The sequence below is a fragment of the Enhydra lutris genome, unplaced genomic scaffold (genome assembly GCF_002288905.1).
Source record: "Enhydra lutris kenyoni isolate GAN:26980312 unplaced genomic scaffold, ASM228890v2 scaffoldscaffold40, whole genome shotgun sequence".
Taxonomy (NCBI): Eukaryota; Metazoa; Chordata; class Mammalia; order Carnivora; family Mustelidae; genus Enhydra; species Enhydra lutris.
Window position 1 is genome coordinate 5,983,867 of NW_019154124.1, and position 17,188 is coordinate 6,001,054.

A 17,188-nucleotide genomic window follows, 5' to 3' on the forward strand; every position below is an offset into this window, starting at 1 on the left:
GTTGACTTGATTTTACAAATCAGTAGTAAAGGATATTGGGCCAGTTGAAATTTGAATGAGTTCTACAGACTAGCTAATGGTATTTTATCAAGGTTAACTTCCTGATTTTGAAAAATGTAATTATGTCCTTGTTTTTAAGGAAAAACGAAGTTTAAAAGGAATAAAGGGCATCGTGTCTACAACTTACATGGTTCAGAATAAATTAGGGTGGTAAATGTATAGAGAAAAAGGAAGCGTGGTAAAAATGTTCAGATTTGGGCAATCTTGGGAGCATGTACAGAGATTCTTTATTTCAAAATAAAGCTTAGTTAAAACCTGTTAGGGTTTGTCTTCGGTGTTCTTCCCTGGACCAGTGTCTTTCAGACTGTAAACTGTGACCCATAGGCGGGTCATGAATAGAAAATACCAGAGAGCATTACACCTTTTACTACATAAGTGGGTATCACTTGTAAAACTTTTGTCCGTGTATAATGTGCATTTAGGTACAAACTTTTTTCTGTGAATGGCTGACCAAAAAAGGTGAAAGAAGTTCTGTTTCACTTGATACCTTGTGAGCCACCATCTGTTCTCCCTAATCTTGGGATATGCTTTCCAAATCACAGTTCCAAATACATGTTTCAGGATTAACTACTCTATCTGATAACCATCCCCATCCCCGGAGTCCCACTTTTCCTGTATTCTTGGTTTATTATCCCAAAATTTCAGTATCAAAGTATTAAAGAGGCTTATGCTATAAAGAGCCCAAAATCATACTGTGGTTGCAAAAATCGGGGGTGGGGTTTTGGGGGCTGTTTTGTTGGTCTAGGCTGGGCATTATGTAGGCTCTTTTAAGGTAAGTAGCAAAGGGAAGTTCCAGGACACTTCTGAAGGGGTTTATTTTCCTGCTCCCTATGTCCTCCATCTTTTTTCCAAGAGAGGAAATGAATTCAATCCATGGTGTTAAATGTGGGCCTAAGACCAGTGAAAGGAAATTCCAGGGCTTTCTGCAATTTAAAAGCCGGCTTCGGCTGTTTACCTATTTAGTATTTTTGTTTTCCCACAGAAGTGTGATGTGTAATACTTTACATATCACATTATTTACTTCCTCCTAAGGAGGATGACCTACATTTGTGTCTGATACGTATGTGAAAGGTCTTGTCAAGCACCAAGGGATTAGTTTAATAGAGGTTCTTACCAGCATTAGCTCCTGCAAGAATTTAGTGGATGGATGTGTCGAAAATGCCCCACTGCAACACAGAATCTAATGCGCCTAGAGCACTGAACCCTTGGGCACTTGGCTTAATTATGCTAGACTCTTTCGTCCAGTGTAAAAGAGAATGCTTTTCAGGGTCTCATCCACCTAAAAGTTTGCGGTTTTTCCCAACCAACCAGTCTGGTGAGTATAGTAGATTTTAAGAGACCAGCAATATAAGGCAGATATTTCTGACTATGCTTAAAAAAAAAAAAAAAGAGGTATTTTGGGGGATGTGAGTTATCTTAAAAGCTTCTCCTCTCATTTAGTACTTTAGAGGTTTTCCTGTGTGATGAAATACATGAAGTTGGTTCAGAATCCCCACAGATCTGAATGGCTGCTTACCAAGATACCTATACACCAAAACTCACCTGGGAGGGTGCTGCAACAGAATTTTCTATCAGGCTAAGATATTTCAAACAGAAATTTTTCTTAAACAGGTCCATGTACAGATTTCACCCCCTGGACGACAGAAGAACAGAAGCTTTTGGAACAAGCTTTAAAAACGTACCCAGTAAATACACCTGAAAGGTGGGAAAAAATAGCAGAAGCGGTGCCTGGCCGCACAAAGAAGGACTGCATGAAGCGATACAAGGTGATGGAGGTTCTAGAGCTTAGAGTCCATCAGCATTTCAACTATATTGTAAAGAAATGACAAACCTTAGCAGCTTTCTAGCTCTGGCAGTTAGTGCAAATCGCCTTGGCACTGGTGTCTTAATGGCTGATGCCCCCAGGCTGAGGGGGGCCGCCAGCGCTGCGGGCGTCTTCGCTAACCCCTCTCTCCCTTCCTAGGAACTCGTCGAGATGGTGAAAGCAAAGAAAGCTGCTCAAGAGCAAGTGCTGAATGCAAGTAGAGCCAAGAAATGACTTCTGACAATCTTTGTTGTGTGTGCATTTTTATAATAAAACAAACTATTGTACAAATTTCCATTCTTAAAATTGCAGTGCTAATTTCAGAGCGGGCTGATCTGCCGTGGCCTTACCCTCGCAAAGTCGGACACAGTGATTCATTCGAATTTCCAGGTATATACGTTTTTATTTTTTTCTTTAGGGACTGGTAGCTTAAAACTTGCAGATCTGTTAGCGTTATAAATACACACGCTCAAAATATTTTGAGTAGGAGCATTTTAATCACGAAGCCAGCACATGTTCCTGTGAATCTGGTTAAACTCTGGCAGCTGTTCAATGGGACCTAAGGAAGAAAAGAAGATAGGAAGGTAAAACTCAGTAAAAACAAGTACTTGGGCACGTTGTGCATGAGAGAAAAGGAGCCGGGCTTACCGACGGCAGCAAGAGCTGGACTCTTAGCATGAATGTATCTGGTGCACACTTCTTGAATTGTCTCCGCATTTACAGCCTGAAATAGAGAAGATACCAGCATTCAGAGCTCTGCGTCGTCAAGACAGAGTCTATACCTAGAATGTCTTTAGAATTTAAACAGGGATTTGTGATACATATTTTCAGCTTTTTAACAGGGAACTTTTATACAAGCGCCTATAGTGTCAAAAGACTACTTACATCAATTCTTGCTTCAAGCTCAGGGATGGGAATTCTCCTGTTGTAACATAACATCTGCCTACCAATATCTTCACAGATTGGGGTAGAACCTGTTTAAAAGGGAAGGAAAAACTACTGGAATACAGATCAACCCTATGAGAGTAGAATTTAGGTCTTTATTCTTACCATCAAGCTGCAACAACATGTTTGTTTTCAGTAGATTTTTGGCTCGTGCAACTTCGCTTTCAGTTACACTTGTACAGAGTCGCATCCTAAAACCAGTGGGAAAAATCAAAATGTCAAGTAGTCTGGAAAGGTTACGTGCTTTTTGAGTGAATGACCTAAGATATGATACTATATATTCTATATACTGCACCACAACATACAAGGATTTAGGACTCCAGCTTAATGGAAAGTTGAAATTTTAATGATCCTAGTTGCTACACAAAAGCTGAAAAGTCACTGACTCTTTATTCTCCTGGTATCGTTAATTTCTCAAAAATAGTATGATTACAGATAAAGGTTCACTCCAAGATGAAAGCAGGCTGACTGCATCTTGAGAAATACTTGGCCAATCCCTGTATTAGGATGGAATATGCTAGCAGACTGGTCTGGAGGCCACTGACTTCTCGAAAGAATCCAGTGGAATCTACCTTAAGCCTACTAATCAACACCGCCCAGCTGATGAGACTGAGAGAACCATAAGCCATTTAAGAATGGAGAAGGGGGGCGCCTGGGTGGCTCAGTGGGTTAAGCCTCTCTCTTTAGCTCAGGTCATGATCTCAGGGTGCTGGGATCCAGCCTCGAGTCCCGCGTCGGGCTCTCTGCTCAGCAGGGATCCTGCTTCCCCTTCTCTCTCTGCCTGCCTCTCTGCCCACTTGTGATCTGTCAAATAAGTAAAATCTTAAAAAGAAAAAAAGAATGGTGGAGGAGAGGAAGCAGAGTTAAGGATGTTTTTCCAACAGTGTGGGCCTTTCTGCCTCTGTCTCAAGGCACCAGTTCTGAGTAAAACAATACAGTTTTCTTTTAGCAATGGCAACTTCACATTCATTGCCATAACACCACCTTTCCAAGCCAGAAAACCTGTAGAGGTATCTTCCAAACAAACTTTTAGGATTGTCTTTCTGAAGTAATCTGCTTAAAAGATTAAGAATTTCCTATAGAATAAAGTCAGCTAGGGGCACCTGGGTGGCTCAGTTGGTTGGACGACTGCCTTTGGCTCGGGTCATGATCCTGGAGTCCCAGGATCGAGTCCCGCACTGGGCTCCCAGCTCCACAGGGAGTCTGCTTCTCCCTCTGACCTTCTCCCCTCTCATGTTGTCACTCACTATCTCTCTCAAATAAATAAAATCTTTAAAAAAAAAAAAACTTCACATTAGACTTGAAAAACATGGGAACAACTGCTACTCCTCAGTCTTGTTCTCTTGATTAAATGCTAACATCACTATCAAAACCAATCACCAACCATGTGAGGAGGAAACTAGTTTTAAAATGTGAATTATAAACAAAAATAATTTTTAAAAAAATGTGAATTATAAGCAAGACTTTTCTCACCATTCTTTTTGGACAACATGTAGCATGTCGGCAATGGTGGCCGGTTCACAAACCATATAGATTCCCCACAATCCCGTATCCGTGTAGGAAGTGTTGAAGGACTGGAAGCTGTGACAGAGGCTGCCATGGCAGGTGAGCTGGGCCAGCTTGCTGGAGAGATTCTGTAAGGGAAAACACTGTCCAAGAGAACTGGAGGCATATGTGCCTAAACTACCGGAAAGAAACATGAGTTCTGTGGCAAATAGTGAATACCACAATGGGCGGAGTTTCGATCTAGCAACATCTCAAGAAGTTAAAATTCAAGGATACTAAGAACCATACTTCTCACCAGCCCACCATAGCCCCAGAGAAATGCATGATGTAAAAGCAGTGAAACCTGTGCTAACACAGCTGCAGCACTTCTGCTAGAGTAATCACTCCTGTCATCGGCCCCATCCATAGGGCTCTTGGCTGCGTGTGCTTAAAGATTTGAAATTCCACTGTGTGTGAAGCCGAAGATAGTTACACGAAGTGTATTTTGTTGAAATCTTTCAGTACAAACATACTTTGTATTGTGAATTTCAGACAGAAAAGTTAACAAAAATAGTACAAGGAATTCCCTTTATCCAAATTCCCTAAGAACTGTTACTTTACCATGCTTCTTTTATCATTCTCTTTAAAAAAATTTTTCAGCTGTTTGAGAGTACATTGAAAGATCTGATGCATTTTACCCATAAATGCTGTGTACACACTTCTGAAAAACAAGGAAATTAACCTCTGTACAATCATTAAAACTAGATTAACATAGATATGGTACTATTAGTGAATTCTAACCTTACTCAAATTTTGCTACTTATCCAACTTAAAAATTAGGGCACCCACACAAAAAAGTTGTTTCTGGTCCAGGATGCAATCCAGGATCGGTTTATATTTTAAGTCCATTCACAGTACCTTGTCATTTCACCTTATCATTTATTATGGAAAACTTTTTAAAATCACTTACCATTCCTCCTCCAAAAGAGCGATCCCAGTTGCCAATCAGTGTGTTTGCCACCATAAGACAGATCGTATCTGGATGCGCCCACCCAACGGCCTCAACAGCTACTGCAATATGCGCCAAAGGCATCTTGTCATCCCTCACTCGTATCTAGTTAAGACGAAACAAATCTGGTTAAGACCGCCATCATGTATCGGGCTTAACAAGAAAGAAGGTTTAATCATGCCACATTACAATGAACAGTCTAATGTGGAAAAATCTCTTTGAGTTCTGCAAAGAAAACTTCACCAGAAGATCTTTTGAAATAACTGCAATACTGCAGACAAAGCCATTAGATGATTACCTGGTCAAAAAGAATTAGATTTTTTCACTGGTAGAGATCAGTAGTATTCTGATACATAACAAGCTTATTCTTGTGCCACGGATGCTACACGGTTCCATGCAGCTGCCAGCCCTCGCCAGGTACTCCTCTGAGCGTCCTCCCTCATACGGCAAAGGAGGCCGCTGACGAGCTGAAGCCTACAGCTGACAAGCAGCGGGCTGTCTGCAAGTTGTCTCTTAACAGCTACTCCCAGAAATGTACTATGAGCAGAACTTAACCTAATGTGAAAGTCAAAATTCGGGGCAGGGGTGCCTGGGTGGCTCAGTGGGTTAGGCCTCTGCCTTCGGCTCAGGTCATGATCCCAGAGTCCTGGGATCGAGCCCCGCATCGGGCTCTCTGCTTGGCAGGGAGCCTGTTTCCTCCTCTCTCTCTCTCTTTCTGCTCACCTCTCTGCCTATTTGTGATCTCCGTCAAATAAATAAAATCTTAAAAAAAAAAAAATTGGGGGGTATTTGAAAAATACACTTCATACCTCAAAATATATATATGGGCATAGTGTTAAGGAAAAAGCACAAAAAGAACAAAATATGACATTCCCCTCAAAACCTTGCTTCCTTAGGAAAGAGAGAAGTGATTAAGTAATATGGACTATAAGTCCATCCTCTTCCCTTTTTCTTTCCATTTAAGCCTCTCGTTTCTTCCATTTTACTCCTGTTCAAAATAAGCACATTTTGCACACTCATTCATAAACACAACACAAGAAGCCCTAAGGGCTAAGTACTAGCTGAGGAGGCTTGCCCTACCTCACTTCCTGTGAATTTGCAGGGAGGCAGAGCTGGTATTTCTCCTTTGTGTGTGGACAAAGAGTCACCAAAATGAAACTTTGCTAACTCAAGCAGTTCATCATGGGAAACTCCTAAATTGAAGGAAAATATTTCATATATCTAGTAGCAGCACAATCTAAGGCAGACAACTACCTGCCAAACTTTGTTTTACAGTAAAGCTCCAGGTGGAATGCGGTAAAAGCCGTTACAGAGTAAGCCCACGCCACACGCTTTCTCCCTGCTGGTACAAGGCTTGGCGCTGCACAGCTCTCGGTCTGTATAACAACAGTTTTCAGCAACAAATTCACAGCTAAGGATAATAAGACCGCTTGAAAATACCACATTCTGTACAGAATCATGTTATATTACTAAAAGTCCTAGAACGCAAATTAGCAAAATCACTTTTCAGTACATTGTAAGTAGAAAAGAATGTAAATGTAATACGAGCTTTGTTTTCTGAGCTCTGCTACCAGAATTCAGGAACAAAATAATGTCATCTAAATTTCTGAATAAATCTGTAGCTAACCAAACATTCACTGTTGGCCATCTAAAACCTAAGAATTCTATATACATGACTGTTGGAACTCATGACCCAAACAGATTCAGTGAAGGATAAACACAAACTCAGAAAACAAATTTAGACATGTGGCGAGTGCTTTAAAAAATATCACCATGAAGGTTCTTTATATGAAACCTTTCTTTAGAATGTAAAAGCACAACTTACACCCGTATTTCCCAAACAAATCTGTGGCATAAAACAAGACCAGGCCCGAGTGCCTGTTTCAGAAGCACTGTGTAGGACAGCCGCCTTGGCTATCAATCCAGAGGGTGATGGAACAACAGGAAGGGCCTAATGTTCCAAGAATGACAAGCAGAGAGTGAAAAACCATGGACATGCATACAGTTCTCAGCACCTGACACCACCAACTCCCACTGTTCTGACTTCATCTATGGCCCTCCTGACTGGCCACTGCAGACCCTTGGTTCCTACTCCCAAACCTCTGCATATCCTTATCCAAAAAGCCATGAGCCAGTAATTTTTTTTTTTTTTTTTTTTAACGAAGCTAGGTTTGGGGTTTGGTCTTTTTCATTGACTAAAAAGCCATTGCTTATAAGGCTCATCATCACTTAATGTACCAAAAAGACAAAGTGCTAATTAATATAGGACAGGCCACTAATTGTAAGATATCCCAACTTCAGCAATATCAAAATGAACCTATGGGAACTATGATAAAACCCAGGGTGTCCATATGCCACCAACAGCAGAGACATCCCAGACAGCGTGGTGGTTGAGGCCTCCTCTCACTAGGTCTTCCTGTTTCCCAGGCAGTTTCAAATGCGGACTCCCCAGTCAGCACCAGCCATTTTAAAGATTTTATTTATTTATTTGACAGGCAGAGATCACAAGTAGGCAGAGAGGCAGGCAGAGAGAGAGGAGGAAGCAGGCTCCCCGCTGAGCAGAGAGCCCGATGCGGGGCTCGATCCCAGGACCCTGGGGTCATGACCTGAGCCGAAGTCAAAGGCTTTAACCCACTGAGCCACCAGGCGCCCCAGCACCAACCATTTTAGAAACAATGTTGCTCAAGAGAATCTCAGCGCACTGCCTAATGTGCCAAGGTAACCTGATTTAGTGTCAGAGGCCAATGACTAACCTGTTAGACTTAACCCCTATGTTCATTTTCCCCATTATTCCCACATAATTACTTAGAATTCTATTCAGAGCAACTAGAATTTTAATTTACTGTCATTTCTGAAGAGAGAAAAATTAAGTCTATACAAAAGAACACCATCTATCTCTGCTTTACCCTAAAAAAACAAAGAAAACAAACCTGGAAACCAAAAGTGTACTGTTTGCCTAAATTCAGACTGCCAGGAAATCTAGCACAATCTACTGGGAATTTTCTTTCATTCACTGGCTTCAAACGTGTCCCCAAGGAAGGCTTGTCCTGATGCCACCTGCATGTTTGGATTCCCATTAAACACTCTCAATGGTTCCCTATATACTTCCCCTTCTCAGTACTTAGCTCTACTTATGAATAAACAAAGAATGAACCAACAAAACATACTCATTTCATGCCTGGCCAAGAATGAAGTTGGTTCTCAAAAAATAATTTAAAATCAAGAGATTCCCAGGGGCGGCTGGGTGGCTCCGTGGGTTGGGCCTCTGCCTTCGACTCGGGTCATGGTCTCAGGGTCCTAGAATCGAGCCCCGCATCTGGCTCTCTGCTCTGCAGGGAGCCTGCTTCCCTCCCCCTCTCTCTGCCTACTTGTGATCTCTGTCAAGTAATAAATAAAATCTTAAAAAAAAAAAAATTCCCAAAGTACAGTACACCATCTCCCAAATGTCATCATTACCCAGTCATTTAACTCCTTTCCTTGCAAAGTAAATCCCAATCTGTGTGTACACTTATGTAAGTTTTTCTATTAAAAAAAAAAAAAAAAAAACCTCTACTGAAGAAAAGACAGAGGAAAAGTCTATTTCCAGTGCTGTACATTCCCCTTAAACAGCATATGAAACAATTTGCTCAGTAAGTAATAAATTCCAGGACATGTCCCAGCAGGACCAAACTAATAAGCACAACACTCCACAACTGCCTTTAAACAGATACAGAGATGGAAATCCACGAACCTCCAGCAGCAGCAAGTACTATTCTTGGCCCCTTATAATGTGTGGTTATATAATCCACCAAGTCCTTCCGATTTATAGATCTGTAAATGGAGCAAGAAAAGCAATATAAAAGGAAACTAAAAAGCAGACCTTCATATAAAATATCTGACATTAAATTGGACCTTAAAGGCTCTAAGTGTAGTTAGAAATGGAATATAGGCAACAAGGATCAAAACAATTCCAACTTTTTTATATCAAGAAAAAAGCTGACACTGTTACTTGTTATGTCAGTAGTAGGCATGGGCCCAGGCACCTGGGAGTTAGGTGGGGCTAAAATGTAGCCAACCACAACTTTATGTGAATTACTAGGGAGGAAAAAAATTACATTTTGAAACACATTTTTTGAATGTTTCTGAATGTTAATTTTCAAAACTCAAATCCCCCCCCACCAAAAAAATCTTGAGAATTATACCTACTTGATATTTTCAGTTGGTCCCAAAATTGTCCGTCCAAGTGCTGTATTTTGATAAGCTGTGGCATGAAGATAATCAAAAACAACTTCCTGTAAATTGGTTTCAACTTCCTGCATCTCTCTAAGGATTACGCCACGCTCACGTTCAATCTCTGCTTCTCCCAATGTGCTGTTTTGTATTATATCAGCAAGAATTTCTACAGCTAATTGAAAATAAAACAAGAAGAAACACTAAGAATCTTAGTATTCAAGATTAAGATTACATTAGCATCAGAAACCATGACACAGCACCATTCAATTTTGACTAAATGATTAAACTAGGGAGAAACAAACTTTTCTATACATTCAATATACCTAAAAGGACAATATTAAAATTAAATATATAAAATATAAACCTCTGTGGTACCGAAGAACTTGGGGAAAATTCCTACATTTGTCAAAGATCCCCACAATACTTGTAATGACTCTACAACTTCAGACACGCCATAGAATCTGTACCTGAGTGTATATTGTTCTGTATGAAAATTATAAAGTAGAAAATCATCTGCATTAGAACACTAGGTACCTACACAGGATTCATTGCACCCAAGTATTTGCTACCCTGGTTCCCACAGCAGTGAGGCTGCTACATAAAGAAGGCAAGAAACAGCATAACCTAAAATATGCCCCCAAAGAACCACTCACAGAATTAGTGTCTTCTCGAATATCCTTCCCCACTTAACTTAATCCTAGTGTCTGTTTCCATGCATTTGATCCATGTGGGCTATAGTCTCACCATTAGCAAAATCACTGATAAATCATGATCTAACAGAGGTTAACATGAAGAAAAGGCTAGGTATCCCGAAAGGTTAAAAGTGACCCTTCGGAAAAACTGATGAAGCCCTCAAATATTTATCTAAGAATGACCCTAATTTGCAAAAAGCCAAAAGTGAACACAAGGACATCTTGTACTTGCTGTTACGCACGTACTATGCTGTTACGCAATTTTATCAGAAAAATTACTTCTCCCAAAAGGAAAAACCTAATCTACTCTTCAAGAATTAGTACAGAGTTGCAATCACAGTCTAAATTTTAATAAATATGAAACATTTATAATCTTTAGTTTCATTTTTTTTTCCCTCTACTGCAAACTTTTGTTCCTCGTCTTACCTTCACTCTAAGGGTCCTTGTCTCAGCAGCAATTATGTTACATTCCAACTATAATTAGTTACCTCTTGTCAGCCCAACATGACAAAAAAGACTGCTAGGCCCAAGCAAGCTGGGGCAGTGATCATGACAGTCCAGAGGTCATGATGGTGATTGGTGATGAACAGTCCAAAGACACCGGAGGACAAGGAATCCTATGTGAAGGCTCTCCTTACATGGGACTGGTAGTCTAGACTGCGATTTGCTCAAGAAAGATCCTATTTCCCGGAGTTTGTTTTAATCAGAATCTTTTTAATATATATTTAATATTCTGTGTGTTAGTACAGTAGTACCTGTATTTAATTTGTAAATATACCTATACTGAAGTCTACTCATGTCACTTACCAATAAGGCTGGGTGATCATAAACATTGGAGACTGCTAGTCTGACATCCCGTTATTACTTCATACACCAGGCTAGGCTTCACGCAACTGAGGGGACAAAAACCTCAAGCAAACCCCCCGAAAGAGAGCTGCTTCCAAGAGCACTTCCAAGAGCTGCTTCCAAGAGCACAAGAGCTGATTCCTCAAGGAGCTTCCGGGCTTTGCCACTGCCACTGGCAGAGGCTCTGTCCTTCCCAACCAAAAGCCAGGAGGAAAAAAATGGTCTTCTACTTTGTCTTATCCTTTCTCTAATCATTTTTTGTGTGTATGGTTTTGGGGTTTTTTGCTTTCCCTGCAGTTTCCTGTGTAAAAAAAGGAGAGGGATGAGCTAACCAACCCTTTAAAGTAGCCTGGCCTACCCTCTATTCTTGGTCCCTAACTAGTCCTGGGGTAAAACAGTTCAAGGAAATCATTAAGAACCTTACCAATGTTTTTTGCAATTCAAACCAACACACCCTCTTGTCATTTTCATTGGTTGTAATGCAGTTAGACTACCGTGTTATATAATTTTTATTTACTTGCAGGTGGCAGGTTGTTGTTGTATAGAATGGGGAATTTAAAAAAAAAAAAAAAAATGCTCCTAGGGGCACCAGGGGGCTCAGTGGGTTAAACCCCTGCTTTCGGCTCAGGTCAAGGTCTCAGGGTCCTGGAATCGAGCCCTACATCAGGCTCTCACCTCGGTGGGAAGCCTGCTTCCTCCTTTCTCTCTGCCTGCCTCTCTGCCTACTTGTGATCTCTCTCTCTGTCAAATAAATAAATAAAAACTTAAAAAATAAAATGCTAATAACCAGAGCAATTACACAAGAAAATGAAATAAAAAGTATCCGAATTTGAAACAAGCAAAACCATCACTATTTGCAGGTAACACATTATACACAGAAAACCCTAAAGACTCCATCAAAAAAACTTCAGAATAAATCAAGTAAAGTCGCAGGACACAAAATCAAAGTACAAAAACCTGTTGCATTTCTACACACTAATAATGAACTAGAAGAAACTAAGAAAATAATCCCATTTACAACTGCATCAAAAAGAATATCTAGGATTAAACTTACAAAGGAGGTAAAAAGACAAACTCTGAAAACTACAAGACATTAAGGAAAGAAACTCAAGATGACAAAAGTAAAGGAAAGCTCTTCCATCCTCACGGATTAGAAGAATATTAAAATGTTCATTACTACCCAAAGCCATCTACAGATTCAATGCAATCCCTACCAAAATTCCAATAGTATTTTTCACAGAATTAGAACAAAGAATCCTAAAATTTGTATGAAACAACAAAAAATCCCAAATAGCCAAAGCAATCTTGAGAAAGAACAGCGCTGGAGACATCACACCCCCTCATTTCGGATTATATTACAAAGCTGCAGTAATCAAAACAGTATTGGTATTGGCATAAAAAGATACACCTAGATGACTATAACAGAACAGAGAACCCAGAAACAAACCCACCCATGAACAGTCAATTTACAACGGAACCGAGGATATGCAATGGGAAAGGGCAGTCTCTGCAACAAATGCTGTTGGGCAGTTGGGGCAGCCACACGCAGAAGAATGACTCTACCGCCATCTTGGGGCACCCAGGTGGCTCAGCTGGTTAAGCGATCCTGGGCTCAAGCCTGCTCCGGCTTGCTGCTCAGTGAGGAGCCTCCTTCTCCCTCTCCCTCTGCCTGCCACTTCCCCTGCTTGTATGCTCGCTCTGTCAAATAAATTTTTTAAATCTTTTAAAAAGAAAAGAAACTACCACTATCTTACACAATATACAAAAGTTAACTAAAAATGGGTTAAGGACTTGAAAGTAAGATCTGAAACAATGCAACTCCTAGAAGAAAACATAGGCAGTAAAGTACCTTGACACAGGTCTTAGTAATGATTTTAACTGACACCAAAAGCAACAAAATAAAAAATAAACAAGTGGGGGGCGCCTGGGTGGCTCAGTGGGTTAAAGCCTCTGCCTTCGGCTCAGGTCATGATCCCAGGGTCCTGGGATCATGCCCCACATCGGGCTCTCTGCTCTGCAGGGAGCCTGCTTCCTCCTCTCTCTCTCTGCCTGCCTCTCTGCCTACTTGTGATCTCTGTCAAATAAATAAATAAAATATTTAAAAAAATAAAAAAATAAACAAGTGGGACATCATCACACTAAAAAGCTCCTGCACAGCAAAGGAAATCAACAGACTGCAAAGGCATTAAAATGTTTCACTACATACATATGGGTCTGGAGAATGTATTTTTGAATCAAGTGTTAGGGCCTGGTTTGTACAAGTCTTGCAGCTTCCAACTATTTGATACCATTTGTCATATTCACAGAAAAAAATAAAAACAGGTGTCCTCTCACCTAGAGTTTGATTCATTTTTTCACATTTCTGAGGATTACACTTCCACAACAAACATAGTAAAAACAGTAATAGATTATTTTTGAACTTGTGAAAATTACCTATCTGCACTGTACATAATAACAGTACCTCTTGGTAGATCTTTAGAGAAGGCTTTGGCATAATACACAGTCTGCTCTCTGGAGGTGTAAGCATTGAGATGAGCACCCATGTTTTCAATCTCAAGTTCCAGATCTAATTGGGATCTCTTTTTGGTGCCCTGAAACAAAAAAGAAAAGAAAATTATGATGCCTTCCTTTACCTCTCATTTTTCTAAACACTTCAGGCAATGAATATGAGGATATAAGCAACATCAGTTTCATGCAAGAACCAAATCTGATTTCTAAAGTGCATCAGGCCTCAAAAACACTGGTATACTTCGATGACACGTATATCCCAAGAGAAAATCCTTGTTTCAACTCTACAAAGCAACTTTCAGTAATTATTTCAGAAAAAAAAAATTAAGAGATTAAATAAATAAACTATACTACTGGGGTCACTTGGGTGGCTCAGTCGGTTGACTGTCCAACTTGATTTCGGTTCAGGTCATGATCTCCGGGTCCTGAGATCAAGTCCTGTGTGGGGCTCTGCACTCAGTGGGGAGTCTGCTGGAGATTCTCTCACCCTCCCCCTCCCACATGTGCATGCACACATGCACACACTCTCTCAAATAAATAAATCTTTAGGGGCGCCTGGGTGGCTCGGTGGGTTAAAGGCTCTGCCTTTGGCTCAGGTCATGATCCCAGGGTCCTGGGATCGAGCCCCAAATCGGGCTCTCTGCTCAGCGGGGAGCCTGCCTCCCCTCCTCTGTCTCTGCCTACTTGTGATCTCTGTCTATAAAATAAATAAAATCTTTTAAAAAAATTTAAATAAGTCTTTAAAATATATATATATATACCCTACTACTTTAGTAGTTCTCCTTGCCCTAGAATGAGAATTTGTGCTTAATGCATCTTAAAGAAAATGTATTTTCATAAAGTCTTACAACTTGCCTTGAAAGCCATATGCTCCAAAAAGTGAGCTGTGCCATTATTCTTCTCATTTTCATAGCGACTTCCAGCATCAATCCAGAGCCCAACCTTATTGTAATCAAAGAAAAATTAAATAAAATATAATTTTCTTTCTTTGGGGGGAATGGAACTGGAGAGAGGGAGCAATTTCCTTCCTTTTTTTCCCCACAAAGGCTTTCCAATCCTAACACTAGTTTTCTTGACTTCAGTGAATTGACAACACATTCCTATGAACTATGAAATTTAAAAATTTTGGTCATTGAGCTACTGCTGGGTGCTAAAGCATCTACAGTATGCCAGTTTCACAGAGGACCCAGATTTTTAGCCCAACTTGTTGGTAAAGCCAATTAACAACTACAGTATAAAGAACATTAGAGATTGCCAGAAAATCTAGGTTCGAATCCTGGCTCTGTCATGTATTAGCAGTGTGACCTTGGACAAAACCATTTACCTTTTCTGAACTTGCCTCTCAACTGGGCGTGATGGTGTGTACTACAAAGAATTATTTTAAAGATCAAGTAAGACAACATATGTAAGAACAGCACAGAGTAGCCTAAGAGAATGTACTTCCTTCACTATCATCACTACTAACAACACAATAATGGGCTATCAGAACCAGATGCAGACCCTTAAACAAGGCACACATGTACTTGCTATGAAAGTATCACCAGAAGAAAGATTCGCAAATGAGAGTCATCTGTCAAGGTAAAGTAAGTGCCACCGTTTTTCAACCACCACCACCCAATAAAAAGCTGAGATTAAAATCAACAATTGGGGCACCTGGGTGGCTCAGTTGGTTAAGCGATCGCCTTGGGTTTAGGTCATGATCCTGGAGTCTGTGCCCAGCAGGGAGTCTGCTTCTCCCTCTGACCTTCCCTCCTCATGTTCTCTCTCTCTCTCTCAAATAAATAAATAAACTCTTTAAAAAAAAATTAAATAAAATCAACAATCGGCTCTCTCCTAATGAGGGGTCACCTAAACAATGGTTGCTGGAATTACGTACTGTGCATGTTGAAATGCCAGAGTCTTCAGAGGCCACCCTGAGTCCGTTGTCCAAACGCGATACTCTGGTTTCGGGAACATTCAGAACCACCCGCGTAGCAGCCTGTGTACTTCGCAATCTGTTCCCTCCAAAATATAATGACTGGTTGGGGGTGAAGCGGTGGGAGAGAGGAAGCAAAACACATCACTATTCTGATATTAAATGTTGGTTATACAGAGTCTCTATCCCAGTCTCTTTCCTCCTTCATCTTTGTTCACTGGGACCTAGCCCTTCGCCTGGCTTAGGAACCTGGCTCAACCAGTCCGAAAGCCAGCAGCATGCCTACAAACATCCTTCCCTTAAGGAAAGCAAACAGTTTTTATCATTATCCAGAGAGAAACTGCTTTTGTTTCAGTACCTCTCCTAGACATGTTTAGTATTATAGAGGAAATGGGGGGAGGGGGGCAAGAAAAGGAGAGAAAAATGTAAAAATACCTATATACAACCCAAAAATGAGATTTAGGTTCTCTGCTCAAGGAAAAAGCATAAAGTTTTAGAAAAGGTATAAAGTGAAGATAGGAAGAAGGGCAGATGCTCAAGATACACTCTGGCTGGTTTGTTTGCTGACTACGGACTACTCGCCTGCTGTGGTTTTTCTTTTCCTTTAGACGCATGTGAAAGTCCCACATACCCTGGAGAAAGCTAGAGGTTCTCGTGAGAAAAACATACATCCTGACAAAACTTTCTTTTGGCTACCCCGGGGCTCGCAGAGAGCACAGCTGGGGAGGAAGCCCAGTCCTCGGCAAAAAGAGAACTCTGTTCTCGCTTTTTAATTTCCCCCAATTTGCAACCACCGCACGCACTCTTTATGACCCCTGGCAACTGGGGGGGAGGGCCGGTAACCAGTGTCATCCCACACTTTTCTAGCAGGTCACGCGCGGTGGGTGACCAAGGTCAGCTCATCCCCGGCGAAAGCGAGCACCCCAATCTCAGGCTTCAGGTGCCGACCTCAGCGCTGGGCCGGCGCGCATGACTCAGGGCTGCCGCGCGGGGTCCCGAGGGAAGGCCCCGGCCCGGTTCCGGGCGGCACCCAAGTGAGAGGAGTGGAGAGAGGTGGAGAGAGGTGGAGAGAAGCTCACCCTCCCGGCAGCGCCTCCAACCAGAAGTCTCCCCGCGAAACCCCAAAGCCGCCGCCGCACCGCGGGGAACATCACCCCTAGAGCTGCCGTCGCCGCCATCTCCGCTCCAGACTGGGCGCAGGATGTGCTTCCGGGTCGTGACCCGAGGTCCCAGAGGAGAAGGCGGGCTCCACCTTATGGCCATAATAGAAATGACACTCTGAAGCGGTCCTGGAAGGAAGGGAGCTGGGCTTGGTGCTGAGCAAAAGGCCCCACATAATAGCAATTAGGGAGGGAGTCTGTAGGAGATCATGTATTATCAGTTACTTAGATCGCCTGTGGCGTGTGAAGTTCAGATGTGGAGGAGTTAAAGGTAACCTGGTGCAGCTTATTGTGCCGTTAGTGGCTGGAATTGATCGGACAAAGTGGAGTACAATCCAAAACTCACCGTCCTTAAGGAAGCATCTATTGGGAGAGACAAGCGTGGTGAGATGAGGGAAGGAAGTGTCACTGTTGACCCGTATTCACTCTTCAACCTTTACAGGCTGGTTCATTTCATTACACGAAGTTGCTCCTGGTGAGGCCACTAACTATTTAAATAGGGAGACTTCATGGAGTTACCATACCGTCCTAATGGCAGAATTTGGCCTCGTA

At 41.6% G+C, this 17,188-nt stretch overlaps 2 protein-coding genes across 3 annotated transcripts in view; one reads left to right on the plus strand and one right to left on the minus strand.

Annotated features, from left to right (window-relative positions):
- Positions 1-2,269, plus strand: part of LOC111155206 (DnaJ heat shock protein family (Hsp40) member C2) — a 34,448-nt gene extending 32,179 nt beyond the window's left edge. The window contains exons 16-17 of one of the 2 annotated variants that reach the window (XM_022515303.1): positions 1,672-1,826; positions 2,024-2,269. In XM_022515303.1, coding sequence (XP_022371011.1) covers positions 1,672-1,826; positions 2,024-2,098 — 230 coding nt within the window. In that variant the 3' untranslated portion in view covers positions 2,099-2,269. The remainder of the gene's footprint in view (positions 1-1,671; positions 1,827-2,023) is intronic. The other variant, XM_022515304.1, reaches the window with a different exon arrangement.
- On the minus strand, positions 2,251-16,663 carry LOC111155207 (peptidase, mitochondrial processing beta subunit). Its single transcript, XM_022515305.1, has 13 exons — positions 16,556-16,663; positions 15,438-15,578; positions 14,417-14,503; positions 13,515-13,644; positions 9,489-9,687; positions 9,034-9,113; positions 6,384-6,496; positions 5,265-5,408; positions 4,283-4,443; positions 2,915-3,000; positions 2,750-2,838; positions 2,513-2,588; positions 2,251-2,423 (listed from the first exon to the last, which is right to left on the minus strand). Exons 1-13 carry the CDS (start codon positions 16,652-16,654, stop codon positions 2,359-2,361), a joined length of 1,470 nt encoding a protein of 489 aa, XP_022371013.1. The 5' UTR covers positions 16,655-16,663; the 3' UTR covers positions 2,251-2,358.
- Positions 16,664-17,188: the final 525 nt, after the last annotated feature.

What these genes read in the sequence shown, in the direction of transcription:
- LOC111155207 (XM_022515305.1), bottom strand. Translation starts at nt 16,654, where the DNA reads ATGGCGGCGACGGCAGCTCTAGGGGTGATGTTCCCCGCGGTGCGGCGG. An exon ending in CTCTAAAGATCTACCAAGAG is followed by an intron (nt 9,688 to 13,514) that starts GTACTGTTATTA and finishes ATTTTCAATTAG; the next exon opens with CTGTAGAAATTCTTGCTGAT. An exon ending in TCCAGCTCTTGCTGCCGTCG is followed by an intron (nt 2,424 to 2,512) that starts GTAAGCCCGGCT and finishes TTTCTTCCTTAG; the next exon opens with GTCCCATTGAACAGCTGCCA.